The sequence below is a fragment of the Salvelinus fontinalis genome, chromosome 6 (assembly GCF_029448725.1).
Source record: "Salvelinus fontinalis isolate EN_2023a chromosome 6, ASM2944872v1, whole genome shotgun sequence".
NCBI lineage: Eukaryota > Metazoa > Chordata > Actinopteri > Salmoniformes > Salmonidae > Salvelinus > Salvelinus fontinalis.
Window position 1 is genome coordinate 12,371,399 of NC_074670.1, and position 25,746 is coordinate 12,397,144.

Here is a 25,746-nt window from a genome sequence, read left to right on the forward strand (position 1 = left end):
GCACTGCCAGTTAATGTAATTTGTCATTATCTGACACATGAACAACATTGAAATGACAGTGAAACATTATGTTATGGTGACTGAGTTAGTGTAGTAGAACTTGCATTAATAGAGACAGACAGGGTCCTCACTAGCTGTCACAGCCACAGAGTTTAGCCCAAAGCCTGGCAGATGGCGATATTGAGTCATTTCATCTTACCGTCCAAAGGCATTGTATGAAGCCGGTTGTATACACTTGTATCCCCGGTGGACCGGTTCTTAGTTGAACCATTCTCCATTCAGGCTGCAAAGGCATTGATTTCCTCCGTGATTTGATTTAGTGGCGAGAAGGCAGAAAAAAAACGGGAAAATATGTGCTTTCTTTATGAAACACTATTTTCCAACACCATGCTAGAGTGGCTAAGAATGTTAGTCCCAGATGTTGCATATTGTGTTCAGCCAGTCAGGTTGCAGAAGTCTGTATACCCCCCCCCCCCCATAGCAGTGTTGGCGGATGTTTCTGTTTTTCAGGGACACAGTATTTTTTAACTAACTTCTGTTTCCCCTGAAAAACATGTGGGGACTCCGCTCAGTCTTCTTTCTATGCCTGCTATGTTAGTTTACCCCTGATTGAACTGGGAGGGCAACATCAGGGAAGAGCTCGCTTGTTGAAATGGAAAAGCGTTGCAGTAGCTTTTGATAAAGAACATCAAGACGAAGATTGTGGAGATTGTGACAGCCGGCTAAATGGCATCCCTTGAGATTGCAAGAACAAGATGTATGTCAGGAGAAGTGCAGTATTATCATAAGGAGATGTATATTTGGAATATGGAGGGAAAAGAGAGGCAGAGTAGGTCTAAGAGAGATAGGAAGGAAGAGGCTGAGCTTGAGTTGGTTAAAAATGGCAGAAAAGAATTGAGATAATTTGTTAAAGAAGAATTGTAGAAAGTATAAGCAGATTGAGCTGAAGACAGGAGGAGAAATGGAAGTGAACGAGGTTGACGTATCGGAGGTGGTAGGTGTGGTGAAGTTCTGAGCCCGAGGGTCAGGATAAAGAGGAGTGACAGTAGGAGTGAAGTATTGGGAAAAACTGGACCCCTGCCTTTTGGCTGATCCATTTGTGGTTTCAGGTTGGGTTAAAACAGAGATGGGTGCTGTGGAATCGGTGAGGGTAACCAGAAGTGGTCTTGTGATAATTGTTTGTGTTTCTGCTGGTCAGAGGGAGAAGGCACTCCACGTTAAACAAATGGGGTCAAGAAATGTGAATTGTTTTGCTCTCCACAAAATGGCACCATTGAAAGGATTGATTACTGGGTTAACAGTAAATGTAAAAGTTGACCAACTGAAGGGGAAGTTTCCCGGTGTTTGTGATGCTCGTCATTTGGTGCGACGCAGACAATGTGGCAAGTGGTGAAACAGAAGAGTCATTGTCTGTTCTTTTGAGTTTTGATGTTGAGTCTTTGCCCAACAAATTGATGTGAGGATATTTAAGTTATCCTGTACGAAATTTTGTGACAAATACATTACGTTGTTACAGGTGTCAAGTTTTTGGGCATGTGGCAGCAGTTGTGTTGGAGGGAGGTTCCTAGTTGTGAGAAGTGTGCAGAAGGGCATGAGACAAAGGAATGTGGAGCATTGGGGAATGTAGTGGTATGTGTTAGTTGTAGGGGTGCTGATGGGGCTGAGGATAAAAAATGTCCAGTGCAAGAGAGGCAGGTTGAGGTTTCCAGGGTTAGAGTAGTGCAGAAGTTGCCATATGCTGAGGCAGTGAAGAAAGTAGAGTAAGGTGGGTCAAGGGGAGGGATCTTGAGAGGAGTGGTGTGAGTTGTAGAAATGTACCAGGGCAGAGGATATGCCAACAAGTGATATACGTTTCAGGAAGATTGGATTTTGGGCATTTATAGCAATGGTTATCAACTGTACTGCAGGGATGGAACCCAAGTCGCAGAAAATTGAGGTTGTGGTGGCAGCTGCAGAGAGGTATTTGGGTGTGCGGGCTTGACATCAGAAGAATTACAGGATGTGTTAAGGTTGTTGGCCTGAGGTAGGACCAAATAGATTTAAATAGTGGAGTAGGGTGGTGTTAATTTTTATTCCTTTTTTGTAGTGTTAGATAGTAGGATATTTGTTTATTTATTTTTTCAAGCAAAGTATAAGGGAGTTGTACTCCAGTCTAGTAGGTGGCGGTAATGCAAGTGTATTGGATGCCAACCGCCGTTAAACGTCATCGAAGAAGAGCGCAACATCATGAACTAGCATTAGCAACTCTATTATGGTGGTGGAAAATGGTGTTTCATAAAGAAAGTATGCATATTATCTCTGTCCCCCCCGCCTCCTCGCCATTAAATCGATGCCTTTGCAGCATGAATTAGAATGTTTTATGTACGAACCGGTCTAAGGGAGATACACAAAGTCATAAACCAGCCTATTTCTACAATTTATCTTCTTACATTTTTATTTTAAATGTAATCAGAACCACACTGCTAACCGTATGTCTAACCATTACCCCAAATTAAGACCAAATTGCACATTTTGGTTTTCATATATTTATACGATATGGCCAATTTTGACTTTGCCGCAGGCCATCTACTAGCTAGTGGATGACATTCTAATTCAGGCTCCATACCAAAGATTTGTTATATCTGTTCCGATACCGGCACATCCAAAATGGCTACCGCCGTTCCAGTTGATTCGGGATTGACTGCTCCGACAGGTATCTATAATAACTAATTTAGGTCTCCGTGAAGTAGTTTGCACGAAAATGCAATCTAATTAACGTAGCTACAGATTCAGCACAGCCTGTAGCTGAATATGGTCATTTTGTCTGAATTCAACTGACTCAATTTCTCCTTCTGTCTGAGCTAGCTAACGTTATCACAGTTGCTGTTAGCTAACGTCAACAATCGGATCGGATGGATTGCGTTATAGCTAGTTAGGCATCTAACGTTACACGCTTGAATTTGGGTCATGTACTTTATGGTGTTTGTAGTAAGGGCTTGGGATGGGATAGCCGCACACCCGATAATGTGATTATTTTCAATCAGATGTAGCTAGTTAATGTTAGCTCACCCTGAATGGGGCAAATTCTCAAACTCCAGCAATGTTAACTACAGTAGTTGGCTAATTTACTGCTTCTGTTAACTATTTGCCATGCTCGAAACCAGTGGTCCTTTGTTGATATTTTGTAATATTTGCCGCATGTCGAAGTAGGACAAAACACCTGTTAATTGATGTTAGCTGGCTAACTCGCCAGCTAACTAGCCAACCCAACAAACTGAGGCCAGCCAGCAATGTTGGCTAGCTAACTAGGTGTGTGTTGAATATTTACTTGTAATGCCAACACAATTGTTTTCGTGGATAGAATGTGGTGGTCATGTCTATGTTGTTGACACAGTAATGTTGTTCTGTAGCTTTTGGACTCATGACAAAAACAGGCAGTCACTAATCAATTAGGCTAAGTAACGTTAGTTTAGGGTGGAATGGATACAGATTTCGCTTCCACGGGAGATATTTTTTAAATTTAACTAGGAAAGTCAGATAAGAACAAATTCTTATTTACAATGACGGCCTAGGAACAGTGGGTTTTAACTGCCTTGTTCAGGGGCAGAACGACCGAGTTTTACCTTGTCAGCTCGAGGGATTCGATCTAGCACCCATTCGGGTTACTGGCCCAACGCTCTAACCACTAGGCTACCTGCCACACCGGCTACCTGATAATAAGCAATAGTCTGATTAATATAGGCCTATGTGGTTGAAGAAGAGCCTCCTGCTCTGTCATCATTCCAGCACATTTACAGAGAACTTAACTGGAAGTCACAGAGAGGAAGAGGAATTCACGGGGAGTCCTGACTAGAGCTGGGCGATAAGTACATATCGAGTTAAATTGCCTGAATTGTTGCGAGAACGATACGTTTATAACATTAATGTTCGCCACAGTTTAAAAACAAATCATCCTTTATACTACTACTGGTTTGATGGTTGTAGTTATCAATTGTCCCATTAACAATCGCCCAAATTAGGCAACTTATTTCATTTCAAACTTCACATTTTTCTAGTATAGGCTATGGATCGAAATGAACGATATCAGCAAAATGCCTGCGATAAGTGATCAGTGTTGGTAATTTTTGGTTTATTTCCCCAGGTCTAGTCCTGACTGATTTGGTTTTTGGTTGTGGTCACATTATTCACTTGTTCAGAATCAGTTCATATCAGAGGTTATTTTTTTATATTTTTTTATTTCACCTTTATTTAACCATGTAGGCCAGTTGAGAACAAGTTCTCATTTGCAACTGCGACCTGGCCAAGATAAAGCATAGCAATTCGACACATACAACAACACAGAGTTACACATGTAATAAACAAAACATACACTAGAACAAAGAAAACAAAAACTATATGCACAGTGAGTGCAAATGAGGTAAGATAAGGGAGTTAAGGCAATAAATAGGCCATGATGGGGAAGTAATTACAATTTAGCAATTAAACACTGGAATGGTAGATGTGCAGAAGATGAATGTGCAAGTAGAGATACTGGGGTGCAAAGGAGCAAGATAAATAAGTACAGTATGGGGATGAGGTAGGTAGACAGATGGGCTATGTACAGTGATCTGTGAGCTGCTCTGACAGCTGGTGCTTAAAGCTAGTGAGATATGAATCTCCAGCTTCAGTGATTTTTCAGGTTCGTTCCAGTCATTGGCAGCAGAGAACTGGAAGGAAAGACGACCAAAGAGGAATTGGCTTTGGGGGTGACCAGTGAGATATACCTGCTGGAGCGCGCGCTACGAGTGGGTGCTGCTATGGTGACCAGTGAGCTGAGATAACGCGGGGCTTTACCTAGCAGAGACTTGTAGATAACCTGTAGCCAGTGGGTTTGGCGACGAGTATGGAGCGAAGACCAACCAACGAGAGCGTACAGGTCGCAATGGTGGGTAGTGTATGGGGCTTTGGTGACAAAACGGATGGCACTGTGATAGACTGCATCCAGGTTGTTGAGTAGAGTGTTGGAGGCTATTTTATAGATGACATCACCGAAGTAGAGGATCGGTAGGATGGTCAGTTTTACGAGGGTATGTTTGGCAGCATGAGTGAAGGATGCTTTGTTGCGATATAGGAAGCCGATTCTAGATTTCATTTTGGATTGGAGATGCTTATTGTGAGTCTGGAAGGAGAGTTTACAATCTAACCAGACACCTAGGTATTTGTAGTTGTCCACATATTCTAAGTCAGAGTCGTCCAGAGTAGTGATGCTGGACGGGCGAGCAGGTGCGGGCAGTGATCGGTTGAATAGCATGCATTTAGTTTTACTTGCATTTTAAGAGCAGTTGGAGGCCACAGAAGGAGAGTTGTATGGTATTGAAGCTTGTCTGGAGGTTAGTGAACACAGTGTCCAAAGAGGGGCCAGAAGTATACAAAATGGGGTCATCTACGTAGAGGTGTGTCAGAGAATCACCAGCAGCAAGAGCAACATCATTGATGTATACAGAGAAGAGAGTCGGCCCAAGGATTGAACCCTGTGGCACCCCCAGAGACTGCCAGAGGTCCAGACAACAGGTCCTCCGATTTGACACACTGAACTCTATCAGAGAAGTAGTTGGTAAACCAGGCGAGGCAATCATTTGAGAAACCAAGGCTGTCGAGTCTGCCAATAAGAATGTGGTGATTGACAGAGTCGAAAGCCTTGGCCAGGTTGATGAATACGGCTGCACAGTAATGTCTCTTATCGATGGCGGTTATGATGTCGTTTAGGACCTTGAGCTTGGCTGAGGTGCACCCATGACCAGCTCTGAAACCAGGTTGCATAGCGGAGAAGGAACGGTGGGATTCGAAATGGTCGGTAATAGAGGTCGACCGATTTAATCGGGATGGACGATTTTAATTAGGGCCGATTTCAAGTTTTCGTAACAATCGGTAATTTTGGATGCCGATTTTGCTGATTTAATTTTTTTTACAACTTTATTTAACTAGGCAAGTCAGTTAAGAACACATTCTTATTTTCAATGACGGCCTAGGAACGGTTTGTTAACTGCCTTGTTCAGGGGCAGAACAACAGATTTTTACCTTGTCAGCTCAGGGATTCAATCTTGCAACCTTACGGTTAACTAGTCCAACGCTCTAACCACACCTGCCTCACGAGGAGCACGCCTGTTACGCGAATGCAGTAAGAAGCCAAGGTAAGTTCCTAGCTAGCATTAAACTTATCTTATGAAAAACAATCAATCAATCATAATCACTAGTTATATCTACACATGTTTTTTTTTTTTTTTGCCAGCAGCATACCACCCTGCATACCACTGCTGGCTTGCTTCTGAAGCTAAGCAGGGTTGTTCCTGGTCAGCCCCTGGATGGGAGACCAGATGCTGCTGGAAGTGGTGTTGGAGGGCCAGTAGGAGGCACTCTTTCCTCTGGTCTAAGAAATATCCCAATGCCCCAGGGCAGTGATTGGGGACACTGCCTTGTGTAGGGTGCCGTCTTTCGGATGGGACGTTAAACGGGTGTCCTGACTCTCTGAGGTCATTAAATATCCCATGGCACTTATCGTAAGAGTAGGGGTGTTAACCCCGGTGTCCTGGCTAAATTCCCAATCTGGCCCTCAAACCATCATGGTCACCTAATAATCCCCAGTTTACAATTGGCTCATTCATCCCCCTCCTCCCCCCTGTAACTATTCCCCAGGTCGTTGCTGCAAATGAGAACGTGTTCTCAGTCAACTTACCTGGTAAAATAACGGTAAAAAAAAAAAAAAAAAAAAAAAAAAAATGGTTGATGATATTACTAGTTTATCTAGCGTGTCTTGCGTTGCATATAATCGATGCAGTGCGCATTCGCGAAAAAGTACTGTCGTTGCTCCAACGTGTACCTAACCATAAACATCAATTCCTTGCTTAAAATCAATACACAGAAGTATATATTTTTAAACCTGCATATTTAGCTAAAAGAAATCCAGTTTAGCAGGCAATATTAACTAGGTGAAATTGTGTCACTTCTCTTGCATTCATTGCACGCAGAGTCAGGGTATATGCAACAGTTTGGGCCGCCTGGCTCGTTGCGAACTTATTTGCCAGAATTTTACGTAATTATGACATGACATTGAAGATTGTGCAATATAACAGGAATATTTAGACTTATGGATGCTACCCGTTAGATAAAATACGGAACGGTTCCGTATTTCACTGAAAGAATAAATATTTTCTTTTCAAGATGATAGTTTCCGGATTCGACCATATTAATGACCTATGGCTCGTATTTCTGTGTGTTATTATGTTATAATTAAGTCTATGATTTTATAGAGCAGTCTGAGTAAATGGTAGGCAGCAGCAGACTCGTATGCATTCATTCAAACAGCACTTTCGTGCGTTTTGCCAGCAGCTCTGCTGTTTATGACTTCAAGCCTATCAACTCCCGAGATTAGGCTGGTGTAACCGATGTGAAATGGCGAGCTAGTTAGCGGGGTGCGCACTAATAGCGTTTCAAACGTCACTCGCTCTGAGACTTGGAGTAGTTATTCCCCTTGCTCTGCATGGGTAACGCTGCTTCGAGGATGGCTGTTGTCGAATGTGTTCCTGGTTCGAGCCCAGGTAGCGGCGAGGAGAGGGACGGAAGCTATACTGTTACACTGGCAATACTAAAGTGCCTATAAGAACATCCAATAGTCAAAGGTATATGAAATACAAATGGTATACAGAGAGATAGTCCTATAATTCCTATAATAACTACAACCTAAAACTTCTTACCTGGGAATATTGAAGAGTCATGTTAAAAGGAACCACCAGCTTTCATATGTTCTCATGTTCTGAGCAAGGAACTTAGACGTTAGCTTTTTTACATGGCACATATTGCACTTTTACTTTCTTCTCCAACACTTTGTTTTTGCATTATTTAAACCAAATTGAACATGTTTCGTTATTTATTTGAGGCTAAATAGATTTTATATATGTATTATATTAAGTTAAAATAAGTGTTCATTCAGTATTGTTGTAATTGTCATTATTACAAATACATTTTTAAAAATCGGGCGATTAATCGGTAGCAGCTTTTTTTGGTCCTCCAATAATCGGTATCGGCGTTGAAAAATCATAATCGGTCGACCTCTAGTCGGTAATCTGTTTGTTAACTTGGCTTTCGAAGACCTTCGAATGACAGGGTAGGCTAGATATAGGTCTGTAGCAGTTTGGGTCTAGATTGTCACCCCCTGTGAAGAGGGGGATGACCTTAGAGCTTTCCAATCTTTGGGGAATCTCAGAAGATACGAGAGGTTGAACAGGCTAGTAATAGGGGTTGCAACAATTTTGGCAGATCATTTTAGAAAGAGAGGGTCCAGATTGTCTAGCGTACTGATTTGTAGGGGTCCAGATTTTGCAGCTCTTTCAGAACATCAGCTATCTGGATTTGGGTGAAGGAGAAATGGTGGGGGCTTTGGCGGGTTGCTGTGCCGGGCAGTTGACCGGGGTAGGGGTAGCCAGGTGGAAAGCATGGCCAGCCGTAGAGAAATGCTTTTTGAAATTCTCAATTATAGTGGATTTATGATGTGATGATGTGAACAGTGACGCTGGGTCAGGACAGGAGAGTCTTCTCCACCTTTCTAAGCCTGTTATCGTACAGGCTCTTATCAGCTTGACTACGGTGTTTGCTACAGTTGATCTTTCCTTGGTACTGTGGTAGCTAGCCAGTTTGAGTCAGGGCATGAGAATAGACAGGTCTGTTTTGGTCCCACAATAACAAGCCTGATTGCTTTATGGGGATCTAAGTCTGACTACAGGACTGCGAACTAGGCCAATGAACACACACATACAAATGATACAGGGTGTTATCACTATATACAGTACCAGTTTGGACACATATTCATTGCACGGTTTTTCTTTATTTTTACTATTTTCAACATTGTAGAATAATAGTGAAGACATCAAAACTATGAAATAACACATATGGAATCATGTAGTTACCAAAAAAGTTACCAAAATATATTTTATATTTGAGATTCTTCAAAGTAGCCACAATTTGCATTGATGACAGCTTTGCACACTCTTGGCATTCTCTCAACCAGCTTCATGAGGAATGTTTTTTGAAGGAGTTCCCACATATGCTGAGCACTTGTTAGCTGCTTTTCCTTCACTCTATGGTCCAACTCATCCCAAACCATCTCAATTGGGTTGAGGTCGGCTGATTTGGAGGCCAGGTCATCTGATGCAGCACTCCATCACTCTCCTTGGTCAAATAGCCCTTACACAGCCTGGAGGTGTGTTTTGGGTCATTGTTCTGTTGAAAAACAAATTATCGTCCCACTAAGCCAAACCAGATGTGATGGCGTATCGCTGCAGAATGCTGTGTTAGCCATTCTGGTTAGGTGTGCCTTTTATTCTAAATAAATCACTGACAGTGTCACCAGCAAAGCACCATCACACTTCTCCCATGCTTCACGGTGGGAACCACATATGCAGAGATCATCCATTCACCTACTCTGCGTCTCACAAAGACATGCCGGTTGGAACCAAACATTTCACATTTGGACTCATCAGACCAACTCATCAGACCAAAGGACAGATTTCTACCGGTCTAATGTCCATTTGTTGTTTTTCTTGGCTCAAGCAAGTCTCTTCTTCTTATTGGTGTCCTTTTTAGTAGTGGTTTCTTTGCAGCAATTTGACCATGAAGGCCTGATTCACGCTGAATTCTCCGCTGAACAGTTGATGTTGAGATGTCTGTTACTTGAACTCTGTGAAGCATTTATTTGGGCTGCAATTTCTGAGGCTGGTAACTCTAATGAACTTATCCTGAACTTGAACTTATGTTGGGGGCAGCAGGTAGCCTAGTTGTTAGAGCGCTGGGCCAGTAACTGGAAGGTTGCTAGATCGAATCCCCTAGTTGACAAGGTAAAAATCTGTCGTCCTGCCCCTGAACCCACTGTTCTTAGGCCGTAATTGTAAATAAGAATTTGTTCTTAACTGACTTGCCTAGTTAAACAAAGGTAAAATAAAAATCCTCTGCAGCAGAGGTAACTCTGGGTCTTCCTTTCCTGTGGTGGTCCTCGTGAGCCAGTTTCATCATAGTGCTTGATGGTTTTTGTGACTGCACTTGAAGAAACTGATTTGGCTCAAATGCATTAAGAAGGAAAGAAATTCCACAAATTAACTTTAAACAAGGCACACCTGTTAATTGAATTGCATTCCAGGTGACTACCTCATGAAGCTGGTTGAAAGAATGCCAATAGTGCCAAAGCTGTCATCAAGGCAAAGGTGGCTACTTTGAAGAATCTCAAATATATGAAATATTTAGATTTGTTTAGCTTTTTTGGTTACTACATGATTCCATATGTGTTATATCATAGTTTTGATGTCTTCACTATTATTCTACAATGTGGAAAAAAGTAATAAATAAAAACCCTGGAATGAGTAGTTGTCCATACTTTTGACTGGTACTGTATAAGTTCATAAATTAGGCCAATAACCAGCACATTTACTCTACTCTGTCAGACAAAAATAGGGGAGTGTCCCATATTATTGCTCTACATGCAGGCTACAGTACAGGCTGCTAGCAGGCAAACAGCCAACATGTGTTTTGAACTGCGCTGGCACTGGGAGATATGTTTAGTATGCACGCACCCTCATTGTAACTGTGGAAATGTTTGGATACAATGTCGAACTAGGATGTTATTGAAATCCTATTGTAAAAACCAGCTTTTCTTAAATTGAGCACTGCTTGTTTCTAGATCTCTGTAGCATGTGGTCCATTTAGGCTAATTTAGAGGTGAGCAATGTGATTGAAGCCTAATTCGGTTGCCTTGTTCATGCCTTGTTCATGTGTAACTGGTTGTGGTTGTTCTGTATCTTCTTCCATAGACATTAGGACTCTGTTCTGGAGGAGAGCCTTGCAGAGAGGTACCTGCATGGGGTTGCGGTGTGTGTTTGTGTGTGAGGGAGCGGCTGAGCGTGTGCTTTGTTCCTGTGAGTGCCTCTTACAGGCATTACAGGGCCTTGTGGCATTTGAGCAAGCTGAGAGCAAGCAAAGGACGAGTGGACCAAATATAGGCTGTTAACTGTTGTTTTCTATTGTGCAAGTTTGCTATCTATTGTGTGTGCAATGCATTTTGCAGTGAAATGGCTACAACATTGTTTAGCAAGACCAAGTGCCTCTACTCCTGAATGAACTAATCCTTGTGGTGTTTGCTCAAGCAATGTGGATTGGTTTAATTGATGGATTTTCATCCATCTCACAATTTGAATAGGCCTAGCCTAATATCACAGACAAATAGCCGTTAGGCTGTTTCCTGTTTCGCTATCAGTACCCCCCCTTTCCATGATATATTTTCACTAGGTCTCCCTCCTCTCTCCTCACCGTCCTCAACATAACTCTGACCTGCCCACACTATTACAATAACAGCAGACAAGTTTTTTGCCAAATGGTTGTAATATCACTATGTTGAAACTCAGAAATAGCAGTTGCTATTGGTTACAGGCCTGAAGTTCTCATGGAGTGGGTGAGAAGGCGAATCTCACACACGCACACAATTTTAAATGGCAAATCTTTTTGTGAGGAGCACATATTTCAAGCATTGTCATAACGATGTGAAAACATTGAGAAAATACCAGACATATTTTGCTTCTAGATTTTTCACACACGTGTTTGTTGTGTTTCTCTATGTTGGCATGTTTGTCGCACAAATTGGCAATGTTTTACAATAGGCTATGGGATGTTATCTCTTGGGCTGGATAAATTGGGGCTGGGCAGGGTCAAATTTATTCTTAGAGAGGATTGGTAATGAGCACATCCCTACCAAAAAGGAAGATGGCAACTCTGTGAGTCACAGGGAAAGTCCCAAGCTTAGTTTGGGTGATGGAAAAAGTTTAGTCATTGCCTGTTGTAGAGGATCCAGTGGTCTAGACACAGTATCAGACTGGAGTTATGTCTGCCAGAGACCTGTGGTAGAGGACCCAGTGGTCTAGATACAGTATCAGACTGGGGTTATGTCTGCCAGAGACCTGTGGTAGAGGACCCAGGGGTCTAGACACAGTATCAGACTGGGGTTATGTCTGCCAGAGACCTGTGGTAGAGGACCCAGGGGTCTAGATACAGTATCAGACTGGGGTTATGTTTTGCAGAGACCTGTGGTAGAGGACCCAGGGGTCTAGATACAGTATCAGACTGGGGTTATGTCTGCCAGAGACCTGTGGTAGAGGACCCAGGGGTCTAGATACAGTATCAGACTGGGGTTATGTCTGCCAGAGACCTGTGGTAGAGGACCCAGGGGTCTAGACACAGTATCAGACTGGGGTTATGTTTTGCAGAGACCTGTGGTAGAGGACCCAGGGGTCTAGACACAGTATCAGACTGGGGTTATGTCTGCCAGAGACCTGTGGTAGAGGACCCAGGGGTCTAGACATAGTATCAGACTGGGGTTATGTTTTGCAGAGACCTGTGGTAGAGGACCCAGGGGTCTAGACACAGTATCAGACTGGGGTTATGTCTGCCAGAGACCTGTGGTAGAGGACGCAGGGGTCTAGATACAGTATCAGACTGGGGTTATGTCTGCCAGAGACCTGTGGTAGAGGACCCAGGGGTCTAGATACAGTATCAGACTGGGGTTATGTCTGCCAGAGACCTGTGGTAGAGGACGCAGGGGTCTAGATACAGTATCAGACTGGGGTTATGTCTGCCAGAGACCTGTGGTAGAGGACCCAGGGGTCTAGATACAGTATCAGACTGGGGTTATGTCTGCCAGAGACCTGTGGTAGAGGACCCAGGGGTCTAGACACAGTATCAGACTGGGGTTATGTCTGCCAGAGACCTGTGGTAGAGGACCCAGGGGTCTAGATACAGTATCAGACTGGGGTTATGTCTGCCAGAGACCTGTGGTAGAGGACCCAGGGGTCTAGATACAGTATCAGACTGGGGTTATGTTTTGCAGAGACTGGCGTATGTCCCTGTGTCGATGCCAAGAGTTCTCGTAATTTCCTCCCACCATCCTGATCTTTCCCTGTATCCGGTGTTCCCCATTAAACCTAATACCAGGCTATGTCCACTCATCGCCCTGTATTTTTGTGTGTGTGTGTGGTGTGTTATGCAGCGAGTGACAGTTAACTTGTTGCCCTTCCGCTGCTCTATGCTCTCTCACAGTATCTGCTCTGTGGTAGACTGTCTGAGAGGGAATGTCTGCTGTAATACTATACTGTCTGGAGATGGAGAGGCACTAAGTAACAGATAGGCAGTCGGTAAGGGTAGTAACTACAAGCTACAACATTTGGTGTTTTAGAATTTAGTGAAAAACGTCATACAAATGCAATGCATCCTGAGCAGTGACTGAAGTACAGGGGTCCCCTGGATTGTTTTAGGCTTGAGGCAAAGGCACAACCACAACAGCATCCAGGGCAGGCTGACATGGAAGCAGCAGTAGAGGGAAAAGTGGGGTAAATCTAGAGCAGAATGTGAATGGGAGCAGCAGTTAGCCTAGGCCATTCCTGTGGCTGTGTAGGTCTAACCATGGCTCGGCATCTGTGGAAAATTACACGATTGATGGCTGTTTTTGTAATTAACTAAGAGTGGTTGTCAAGCATTTACTGTGACAAATTTCTTCTCAAGTCAAAATTACGCTGAAGTTTATTAGGTTTTGTGCATGGAGTGGAAAGACTGCAATGAAGCAATTCGGTCAGACACTAGGGTTGGGCGGTTGTACGATTGCATCGTTGATGATGACATCTCGATGTCAAACGATAGTTTAACATATTTGACTACACCGCTGGAGTCTTAGCTCACAACAGTGCAGTTAGCACACAGCAGGGCGGCATGCCAAATGGCCTACACCCTAATTGCCGTAGCCTACATTTTCAATACATGTGGTGGTTAGATTATTAACATAATTCAATAGAACAATGTATAAAGAGCGGAGAGCACCAAAGCAGAGCAAAATGTCAGACCGGGCCTAATGTGTTTTTTATTTCATATCCCCTCTCCAATGTAGGATGAAAAATAAATAGTGTCGTTAAATCCCTCTGCAAACCAAACAGCCAACAATATAGGCCTACACATAGGCTATTGTCAATAAATTGCAGTAAATGTTACTTTGACAAGTTAAACTAATATTGTCGAAGTGTTTGTTAATGTCCTTGAATTGTGCAACGGACAATCGGGTATAAGCTCCTACAGCAGCACTTTCAATAAGCGGGAACCAAAATAAATGAATGATGAGTGTCGGAATTGTCTCACAAACAACTTTCTTTTGAATAGCTTACAAATTGCGCATTTATATAAAGTCAACATCAATCAGATTAAATAAATTATTATTTAGCCTTTAACATTCTTTATAACACTTGAATGAACATTGGTTTAGGCTTAAAACGAATAGGCCTATTATCATTAGGCTAAAAATCCTAAATATACAATCAGATAAAACAAATGATTATTTATAACAAGGAACACCAGCATGTTCACCCCCGGAGTATCGAACTCAGCAGGATGACGGAGGTTTGTAGTTTGTCCATCCTTTGCCCTGATAATCTTTTAGCATATTCTGCAAGTGCCTTGGGTAAGATCTGCTGGCTCACCTGTATCATATGGCCTGAAATTGAGCAAAAAACTGCCAAACAGGCGAAGACGTGCTTCCCCCACCCTCCCCCCCACTAAGTCAGCATAGTTTTTTTTTCTGATTTAGTATCGTCAGGCTACACTATAGTTACTAAGTGAAATCCACTTTTTGAAACTGATGGAAAGTAGCCTAATGGAAGAAGGAATGTCACAAATGTGCTTTTCCAGATCAAGATGAAATAACAATACACTTGATACGGCTGTAATATTTGTTTTTTAAAGGTCTACTAATATAATTGACATCTGAGTATTTTTATGGACAAGAGAATAATAGACCTTCCAGTCCTTCTGTAGCCAAGAACAAGGTAAACATAATAAGTAAGCCTTGTTTTGAACAATGATTTAATGAACTTGTTTGTGGCTTTTGTAACAATTTGAATAAGAACAATGACGACATGCACCAAATCACACTTCTGGTATAACCAATGTTTCTTTTTATATTGCGTTCTTCCTGCCAATTGACCCCTTCGTGCGCAATGTATATCAACGATGTTTGGATGGGACGATGTGTCATTCCAGATATCGCACAACCCGATCAGACACTTTAATGCGGGTTCCTTCCTCCATAAACTACTATATGATAAGTTCATCACTACAGTTGGCTAGCATGACTCCAGCTCTGTGATATTAGCTAGTTTCTGTCGGTAACTATTAGATTCTAAGAGGACTAAGTTGCGCATGGAACACGGAGGAGCATAACAAAAATAGGCCCATCACTATACTCTCTGATATGTTTTCCTTTTTTCTCTCTCCTCTCAAGGGTCCAGTGCGTCTCGGAAAATGGCATCTCCAGAGGTAAGACAGACACCATCCCTGACTCACAAAACCACTAATTACAGCACTCTGCTGATGATGCTGGAGCACTGTTGATGAAACTGTGTTTTCCACTACCTTTAGGTTTAGGGAACAGTGTGTGTATTTACACAACATTTATAGACCCTGGTGAAGATGTGTTGTATATCACCTCTCTGTCTAGGGAGAGGACACAGGATATGTGGAAAGGGAGGGGGAACTGGTTTTGATGGTTTCTGTGTGTCAATGGCAGATGTTTACCTTTAAGCTGTGTGTCATAAAACCAAACAATGGAGAGAACAGGATGACGCGGAAACTTGTTTTAATGGAGTCAAACATACAACTCTATAGTGCATTTCTTAGTTTCTTAATACCTTTTATTTCTCCCCATGCTCTCTTCCATCTCTCTCTCCCTTTTTCTCTTTCATCCTGTCTCTCTCTCTCTCTATCTCAGATGCCTGGATCCAGTCAGAGTATGAAGAAGACCATTGGACACAGAGGAGTTGAGACAAACACTGGAGAGACCACATATAAGAAGGTCAGCATGGGGTCAACACACGCACACACCACGTGTGCTAAAATTACCCGTAGCCTGAAACCTTTCCTCGTCCACACCCAATGATGACTCGCAGAATGTAATGTACACAAGCATTTGAGAGTCATAGATTAATTATAACATGAGAATTCCTCAGACAGAATGAATTTATCAATCTCTCTTGACAAGCCTCCATTTCTCTCTTCCACTTCCCCCTCCAGACCACGTCGTCAGCCCTGAAAGGAGCAATTCAGCTGGGCATCACTCACACTGTGGGCAGCCTGAGTCAGAAGGCTGAGAGGGATGTTCTCATGCAGGACTTTGTGGTGGTCGAGAGCATCTTCTTCCCCAGGTTAGACGTGTGTGTTTCTCTTTGTGTGTCTGTGTCACTGGCGTAGCACACAACCCCGGAACACCCGCACCCCCGACTCCCCCCAAAATATAGGTCGGGCCCCCCAGATACTATATGAACATGTCGTAAACCATGAAGGAAATGTCTATAATTACAGGAAATTGGCTTTAAAACTGAAAAACGTTCTCTCAGCCTCATGGCAAAATGTGTAAAACAGCATGAGATTAGCTAGGAAAACTGAAACATGTTCTCTCAGCTTCATGGCAAAATCTGTAAAATAGCATATGCAAATAATTACAGATGTGTAAAACAGCATGAGATTAGCTAGAAAACCATTTTTTTCCTGAACTGCGCTACCACACTGGTCTGTGCCCATCTTGCATTTATGCTTAAGAGAAGTCTTCCTGTATTCAGCACTCATTAACACCCTTCTCTCTGTCTCAGTGAAGGCAGTAACCTGACCCCTGCCCACCACTACAGTGATTTCAGGTTTAAGACCTACGCCCCAATCGCCTTCCGCTACTTCAGAGAACTCTTTGGCATCCGGCCAGACGACTACCTGGTCAGTAGACTACAAAAATTAACTTAATTGGATTTGGTTGTAGTTCTCTATGGTTGATTGGTTGTGTCTGGTTGTAGTTCTGTAGTCAGGATGCTAACTAACTCCTCTCCTACAGTACTCTCTGTGTAACGATGGCCTGATAGAGCTGTCTAACTCCGGGGCCAGCGGCTCTCTCTTCTACGTGTCCAGTGATGATGAGTTCATTATCAAGACGGTGCAGCACAAAGAGGCTGAGTTTCTCCAGAAGCTACTGCCAGGATACTTCATGGTGAGATATATTGGAGGAGGGGGGGGACTTCATGGAGATATATTGAAGGAGGAGGGGGGAGACTTCATGGTGAGATATTGAAGGGGGGTGGGGGGAGACTTCATGGACAGATACAGTTCAAGTCAGAAGTTTACAAACACCTTAGCCAAATACATTTAAACTCAGTTTTTCACAATTCCCGACATTTAATCCTAGTAAAAATTCCCTGTCTTAAGTCAGTTAGGATCACCACTTTTTTATTTTAAGAATGTGAAATGTCAGAATAATAGAGTGATTTATTTCAGCTTTTATTTCTTTCATCACATTCCCAGTGGGTCAGAAGTTTACATACACTCATTTAGTATTTGGTAGCATTGCCTTTAAATTGTTTAACTTGGGTCAAATGTTTCGGGTAGCCTTCCACAAGCTTCCCACAATAAGTTGGGCGAATCTTTGCCCATTTCTCCTGACAGAGCTGGTGTAACTAAGTCAGGTTTGTAGGCCTCCTTGCTCGCACACACTTTTTCAGTTCTGCCCACAAATTTTCTATAGGATTGAGGTCAGGGCTTTGTGATGGCCACTCCAATACCTTGACTTTGTTGTCCTTAAGCCATTTTACCACAACTTTGGAAGTATGCTTGAGGTCATTGTCCATTTGGAAGACCCATTTTCGACCAAGCTTTAACTTCCTGACTGATGTCTTGAGATGTTGCTTCAATATATCCACATAATTTTCCTTGCTCATGATGCAATCTATTTTGTGAAGTCCCTCCTGCAGCAAAGCACCCCCACAACATGATGCTGCCACCCCCGTGCTTCACAGTTGGGATGGTGTTCTCGGTTTGCAAGCCTCCCCCTTTTTCCTCCAAACATAATGATGGTCATTATGGCCAAACAGCTCTATTTTTGTTTCATCAGACCAGAGGACATTTCTCCAAAAAGCACAATCTTTGTTCCCATGTGCAGTTGCAAACTGTAGTCTGGCTTTTTATGGGGGGTTTGGAGCAGTGGCTTCTTCCTGGCTGAGCGGCCTTTCAGGTTATGTCGAAATAGGACTCGTTTTATTGTGGCTATAGATACTTTTGTACCTGTTTCCTCCAGCATCTTCACAAGGTCCTTTGCTGTTGTTCTGGGATTGTTTTGCATTTTTCGCACCAAAGTACGTTCATCTCTAGGAGACAGAACACGTCTCCTTCCTGAGCGGTATGACGGCTGCGTGGTCCCATGGTGTTTATACTTGCGTACTATTGTTTGTACAGATTAACGTGGTACCTTCAGGCGTTTGGAAATTGCTCCCAAGGATGAACCAGACTTGTGGAGATCTACAATTTTTTTTCTGAGGTCTTGGCTGATTTCTTTTGATTTTCCCATGATGTCAAGCAAAGAGGCACTGAGTTTGAATGTAGGCCTTAATACATCCACAGGTACACCTCCAATTGACTCAAATGATGTCAATTAGCCTATCAGAAGCTTCTAAAGCCATGACATCATTTTCTGGAATTTTCCAAGCTGTTTAAAGACACAGTCAACTTAGTGAATGTAAACTTCTGACCCACTGTAATTGTGATACAGTGAATTATAAGTGAAATAATCTGTCTGTAAACAATTGTTGGAGAAATTACTTGTGTCATGCACAAAGTAGATGTCCTAACCGACTTGCCAGAACTAGTTTGTTAACAAGAAATTTGTGAAGTGGTTGAAAAACGAGTTTTAATGACTCCAACCTAAGTGTATGTAAACTTCTGACTTCAACTGTATGTAAACAACAGCTGTATTGAACAACTGTATTGAAGGAGGAGGGAGGGGAGACTTCATGGAGAGATATTTAAGGAGGAGATACTTCATGGAGAGATACTGAAGGAGGAGGGGGGAGATTATTCGGTGGCCTGTGTGTTTTAGTGTTTATATAATACCTAGCTGTCTGTGGTGGCCTCTTGTCTTTTTCACTCTCGTCCTCTCCTTTCTACCCGTCCCTTCCCCCTCTATAGAACCTGAATCAGAACAAACGAACCCTGCTCCCTAAGTTCTACGGTCTGTACTGCATCCAGGCGGGAGGGAAGAACATCCGCCTGGTGGTGATGAACAACCTGCTGCCCCGCGTGGTCCACATGCACCAGAAGTACGACATGAAGGGTTCCACCTATAAGAGACGGGCCTCAGCCAAGGAGAGGGACAAGACTTTTCCCACCTTTAAAGACCTGGACTTCATCCAGGACCTGCCTGATGGACTGCTGCTGGAGACAGACAACTACAACGCCCTTAGCAAGACCATCCAGAGAGACTGCCTGGTGAGAGGGAGGGAGAGAGGGGGTGTGTGTGTGCTGTGTGTGCTGTTTGGGTCTACTGTATAGTAACTCTTATGTGTTTGTGTGTGTGCTCCAGCTCCTGCAGAGTTTTAAAATCATGGACTACAGTCTACTGGTGGGGATCCATAACCTGGAGCAGGCTAGTAGAGAGAGGGAGAGAGGTGGGGGGCAGATGGGGGACAGTGGGGGGTCAGAGGGGGCGGTGACCCCAGACCAGCGCCGACCCCAGGCCCAGAAAAGTCTATACTGCACAGCCATGGAGTCTATACAGGGAGAGGCCCGCGGGAAGGGAGCCCTGGAGTCTGAGGACCAGTGAGTCAATCAATACATCACACAATATTACCTTGGGAAAAGTGCAAACTGTCATGTAAATCTGGATTTGTTGTTGGTGATTGGTTGGTGTGGCGTATGATGTCATTTCAGTATGGGTGGGATCCCAGCCAGGAACTCTAAAGGAGAGAGGTTGCTGGTCTTTATCGGCATCATCGACATTCTGCAGTCCTACAGGTAGGTGCTTGTGTTTCTTTGTGTGTGTGCGTTCTTGTTTACAGACTACATACAATTTCACATACTAATATGATGACACAGTACTCAAAGTATTGGGAAAGTGACACATTTTTTGCTTTACTCTAGCATTTTGGATTTGAAATGATATACTGACCTGGTATGGATGAAAATACACTCAAATCAAAGCTTGACAGTCTGCACTTTAACCTCATAGTCATTGTATCATTTTAAATCCAAAAAGTGCTGGGGTACAGAGCCAAAACAACAACAAATGTGTCACTGTCCCAATACTTTTGGAGCTCACTGTATATACCATTTAGCAGATGCTTTTAAGAAGCGACTTAGTCATGCGTGCTTATATTTTACGTATGGATGGTCCCGGGAGTCGAACCCACTATCCTGGCGCCATGCTTTAGCAACTGAGCTACGTTCACTAAGACTGTTTTTCAGGTTTATCAAGAAGTTGGAACACTCGTGGAAGGCCCTAGTCCATGATGGGGTAAGATCCTACACACACACACACACACACACACACACACACACACACACACACACACACACACACACACACACACACACACACACACACACACACACACACACACATTACCTGTAGTACATTATGAAAGAAGCCACAGATGCATGTGTCAGATCTGCCACTGCTTATGTCAGGCCTATGTCAGGTTATAACTGGTTTATTCCTTTTCCTCTGTAGGATACAGTGTCGGTGCACAGACCAGGCTTCTACGCTGAGCGCTTCCAACAATTCATGTGTAACACAGTGTTCAAGAAGATCCCATGTAAGACTGCTGTGTGTGTGTGTCTTCTGTTTCAATATTTACTTTTATGATATAACGTGCTGTCGTTATTTTGTTTTCCCCACCCCTCAGTGAAGCTCTCCCCATCCAAGAAGTCTCGTGGTGGGGGTCCGGGGGGTCTGAGGAGAGCTCCTACCCTGGGAGGCCCCACCCCCCTCTCCCACGCTGCTGGACAGTCTGTAGTGGACTCCCGGCTCGTCTACCAATCCCACTTCAACAGGGCTGACGCAGAGGGAGACAGCGGTGAGTGAACAGTTAACACAAACATTGATTGTATGTTTGATCAGAGGTCAAGGTGGAGCAGAGCTACATGAAGTGCCTATGGACAAGGGATTAGGTGTGGACTTGGAATTGTGCCATTAGTTCCCCTCTTTACTCCCTCTTTCTGTTCAGGCATGCAGTCGGGCAGGCCAGACCTGGTGCCAAGGACCCCTCCCCTGGCGGGAGGGTCAGGGGATGCAGAGGCCAACTTTTCCACATCCTCATTAGGAAGCACAGGACTCACCTCCTCCTCTCCTCCGCTACAGTAACACATCCCTCCATCCCCTCTCCTCCACAAAGTCAGTCCTCCTCTTCAAGTCATCCAGTTCTCATGTGTTTCTCGCCCTCTCTCTCTCTCGCTCTCTCTCTAGGTCAGTAGGGGTTGAGGTGCATAGAGCAGTAACAAGCACAGACCAAGACCACGGTGTCTCCCACAGGTACACAAATGAATTACAGCACTGCCTCATGTATTCCCACTTACATGAACACACACACCCTTATCAGTCTTCTCTCTCTGTCTCTCAGTATGGGTGTGGAAGTGGAAGCGTCAGGTGATCAGTCAGGTAATGAAGATGCCATCTCACTATCAGACATCGTCCCAGAGACTAACATCTGCTTTGTAAGTCTGGCCCAATCCTTTTCCTCCTCCTCTTCTTAAGATCTTCACTATGGTGTTTCCCATGGCTCACTGGCCTCCCTCCCTGTGTGTCCCCCACAGTAACAACTGATCTGGAGTCATCTGAGGAAAAGGTGATTCTGGAACCAAGGAGGTGGGTGGAAGAGTGAGAGGGGGAGAGAAGTCTTGCATCTCCATCCTCACTCTTTTGATCCAGCCCTCCTTTTCTGCAGGGGAGGTTTGGAACATACTTCAGGCTGACTGAACGGGATGGGGGAGGTTGGGAAGTGAAGAGAGGGAGAGTGTGACTGGTTGCCAGAGAGAGGAACAAAGAGGAAGAGAGGTGTGTGTATATATGTGTGAGGAGGTGGTGGCTGTCTAAAGGCTTGGTCAGCCAGACACACACGGGTATGCTGCTAGAAACCCTTCTCCAACTAAGTTACAGGAGTCTCTGTGTCACGGAACCCACGTACACTGTCCCACCTATCACAAAGCCTGAAGGGGAGAGTGATGTGGGCTTAGACACCCCTGCATCAACAGTATGGAGGAGGAACACCATGCTCTATATCACTCTCTGTTCTGTTACTTTGTGCATTCCTTCTTGTGGACAGTCTAAGTGGGTTTAGTTTTCAGTGACTCTGAGCATAATATCTCATATGTTATCATTCTACATCTCTCCACCCCTTCCTCCCTCCACACAGCCCGGAGATGGGAGGGACACAGGAGAATCATCTCTATATGTAGTGTTTTTTTTATTATGACCACACTTTTACTGCTGTGGACAGAACATATGACTTCATCACACAGACCTTCTATTCTTTTAGATTATGGATGTATACAGTAGCTGACTGACTGGATTTGGGGGCAGGAATGTACAGGCCAGAGCTATACTGCCCTACCAAGAAAAAGGCAGTAACTGCTCATAGCGTGGAACTGAGAAAAATGCCTTCTATTTACCTTAGTTTCACAGTTACCTAGTGGAGTTACTGCTAATATGACCCCCATTTTCTCAAACACAATACGAGGCAGGATACTTGCCCACGTGATTAAGTCATTTTTGCTACATTAAATACATGCTAACTCATTTTTGACCAAATGAGCAGTTACTGCCTTTTTTCTTGGTAGGGCAGTATGGGTAGGCTATACACCACAGGGGGTTGGTGACACCTTAATTGGGGAGGACGGGCTCGTGGTAATGTCTTGAGTGAAATGGTATACGTGAAATGGTATACGTGAAATGAAATGGTATACACCGTGTTACCGGCTGATGGGAAGGCTCTGTCTCCATGGTTATCCTGGAATCTTCCTCTCTGATGGGACCACATGTGCTATATTGATCTAGGAGTGAGAGACCATTGCAAGAACATAGTAATGGCCGCCACCTCCATGCCCTTAGAATAGAGCGGGGTTCCCCAACTGGCGGCCTGCTGATGCAATTTTTTTTAAATTGGTGGACATTAAAGGTAAACACCAGCAAATCAGCTCCAAATGATTTCAATTGAAGAAATCTGTTCTAAAGTATTCCTATGCAAAATAGAGATGTGATTTGTAAGCCAAGTTTGAAATTGTTTGTCAAATATTATCTGTTTGGGCTTTCTTGCGGTCAATTTGCAGTCTACAAATTATTTGTAATTATGTTCCGGCCCCCTGACCATCCGCTCAAGAAAAAAAAATCCCCCCATGTCTGAATCTAGTTGATGATCCTTCGAATGGAGGTTCACCAGAGAAGAGACAAAGAGGAGCAGTAAGAGGACAGGACAGTGACCTGACCACACTAACGCTAGCTGCCTGTCACTTACGCTCTTCCTTTTTATATCTGTGCCTTTGTGTCTGTCTGGTGCTAGTCTTGCTGAGCTGTGTGTCTCATATTTTAATGTCCCGTTACACATACATTCAAACTCTTGTTTGAGTCTGTTTTTATATTCTCACTACCAATCAAAAGTATCTTTGAAAGAAAATTGACCAATCAACCGGCAGGGTTGAAAGGAATGAGCCAATCAAAATTCAGAGCGAGCTTTTAACGCACACTCTACACATGCCTTTTTCGGTCTTCGTATGGCAGTTCAGTTTCATCACATTCATTCACACCCAACCATTTAGACTGTTTTGTACACAAAGATTATAAGTGTTCTTCAAGCAATGGTAATTCTACCACTGTCATTCAAGCACTTTGATACTTTTATGTACAATGACCTGACTTTCATTAATAAGCAACAAGGGATTTCTGCTGGCTACAGAAATGGCTGCTTCACCCCACTGAGTTTGAGACTCACCACATTGTGTGAATGACTTTGTTTACGTCTCTGTAGTACACCTCTTGTACATTAACGTTTCTATAAACATAGGTTTGTTATTTTTTTATCATTTGCTCAGTCATTGTGTAGGATACTAACACAAGCGCTGGGTGGCCGCTCATACTATTTATCCTGTAGTAGGATATTTCAGACACAGGGATACATATCACTGCCTAGTGGTTATGCAAGATCTTGTATTTCACACCAACACAGTGTGATTTAAAGGGCCACCATGGCCTGATTGTGAGGACACATTTCTAAGTAGATGGGAGTACACATGTGGTCCAAAGCAGAGGGGAAGAGATGGACAGACTGACAAACTGGGGGATATCAGCCTGTGGTGGAAATGATTCATGTTCATCGATGCACCGTGAGACAATAGGGAATGTTTAAAGGGAATGGGGGAGTACAAGAACACAAGAAACTAGAGGCTGGAAGTGGAGCTCTTTCTGATCAACTGTCATGACAAATTGGAAAAGCAATCAAAATGGTATGGACTTGAACATGGATGAACTCACTGCATATGGAAACTACATGGAGGAGACCTATACTTCAGAACTTGAGTTTTGATGAACTTGATGTTTTCCTAACAGATCTGAGTTTAATGACCCTTCAAACAGAGTTGCAGCGCTCACCGTTTGAGAGGAGCTGTTCTGCATGATAACAATACATATTTTAAAGCACACAGGAAGGAAGGGCACAAGAGAGGGTGGTATTGGTTCCAAATTAGTTATTTACACAAATAACTTACTACATGGTTTGATTCATTTCAAGTTCTTGCTTTCACTACTTTTCCTGGTGAACCCACCCTCTGTAAAAAGCTCATATGGTATTCCTGGTTAATTTATTTCCAAACATGGCCCTCAATTAAAAGTTGTGGTCTTTTGAATGTTTTGACCTTTGACCCTGATAACCCTGCTCAGCTTCCCCATCATTTCAAAGAGCTCAGTTCAGTCTTGTGCATTTTGTTTGAGAACAGTTGGCCACCAAAGAAAACACTCCAAGCCCCATGTTCCCAAGTTTTGAATCACATTTTCAATAGATGGTATTGTGTCTTATTATATAACAAGGGCCTTAGTGTGACAACAGGGTCTGGATTTGACTCCATGAACACTGATCATGACTTTTAGCGTATGCTTAACTTTACAAACTAACATCTGACAGTCAGAACAATGTTTTAAAGCCTGTGTGCTTCTGTGTAGATGCTGGATTAAACGTGTTGCAGTGTCTGGTGACTTGACTTGACCACAACAGACACCTCACCCTTTGGTGCTCAAAGGGCGGTACACTTGCAACACAGACACTACAGAACATATGAACTAATGCAATATGAACAAGTCTGCCATCTTAAAGTTTCAAGAACCGTATTTATTGTATTTGTATTATGACCCTGTAGCCTGAAATGATTCATAAGTTGTACATGTACTGTAGATGATTGTACGTATAATAATGTATTATTCTGATAGGAAATGTCAGAGACTTAAGTAGTGTATTGCATATGGGAGGGGATTATTTGACAATTTCACTTTTTATATTTCATGTTTGATTTTGATATATTCTCCATTGTTCTGGGGCACGGATGTCCCATGCTTTTCTACGTTGAATGTTTCACACAGCCTCCGAGCCAATGTTGCTGGTTACCGTCTATGCTTTAATTACTCTATTTTTACTCTGCCTGTATAAAATGTGTATATGTATATAGTAGTCACGAAAATGCCTTCTCATGCTGCCTGTTCCTTCTACCATCTTTCAGTGATGTGATGTTTTTCATATTGGCTCTCTGATTTTAGAATAAACTTATTTTCTAAATGTTGGTTCTTGTCCTTATTCCTGAACATGATACAACTGTTTTGGGATTGGAAGGTCTACACTACAGTAGATCTACAAACTCACATCACTTTATTTT

At 43.2% G+C, this 25,746-nt stretch overlaps 1 protein-coding gene across 1 annotated transcript; it reads left to right on the forward strand.

The window, feature by feature from the left end:
- Positions 1–10,341: 10,341 nt before the first annotated feature.
- LOC129857072 (phosphatidylinositol 4-phosphate 5-kinase type-1 alpha-like) lies at positions 10,342–25,649 on the forward strand. Its single transcript, XM_055924987.1, has 16 exons — positions 10,342–10,850; positions 15,311–15,345; positions 15,797–15,880; positions 16,099–16,229; positions 16,674–16,791; positions 16,907–17,059; positions 19,027–19,326; positions 19,421–19,656; positions 19,768–19,851; positions 20,302–20,350; positions 20,567–20,651; positions 20,742–20,912; positions 21,063–21,195; positions 21,302–21,367; positions 21,456–21,549; positions 21,649–25,649. Exons 1-16 carry the CDS (start codon positions 10,760–10,762, stop codon positions 21,649–21,651), a joined length of 1,833 nt encoding a protein of 610 aa, XP_055780962.1. The 5' UTR covers positions 10,342–10,759; the 3' UTR covers positions 21,652–25,649.
- Positions 25,650–25,746: the final 97 nt, after the last annotated feature.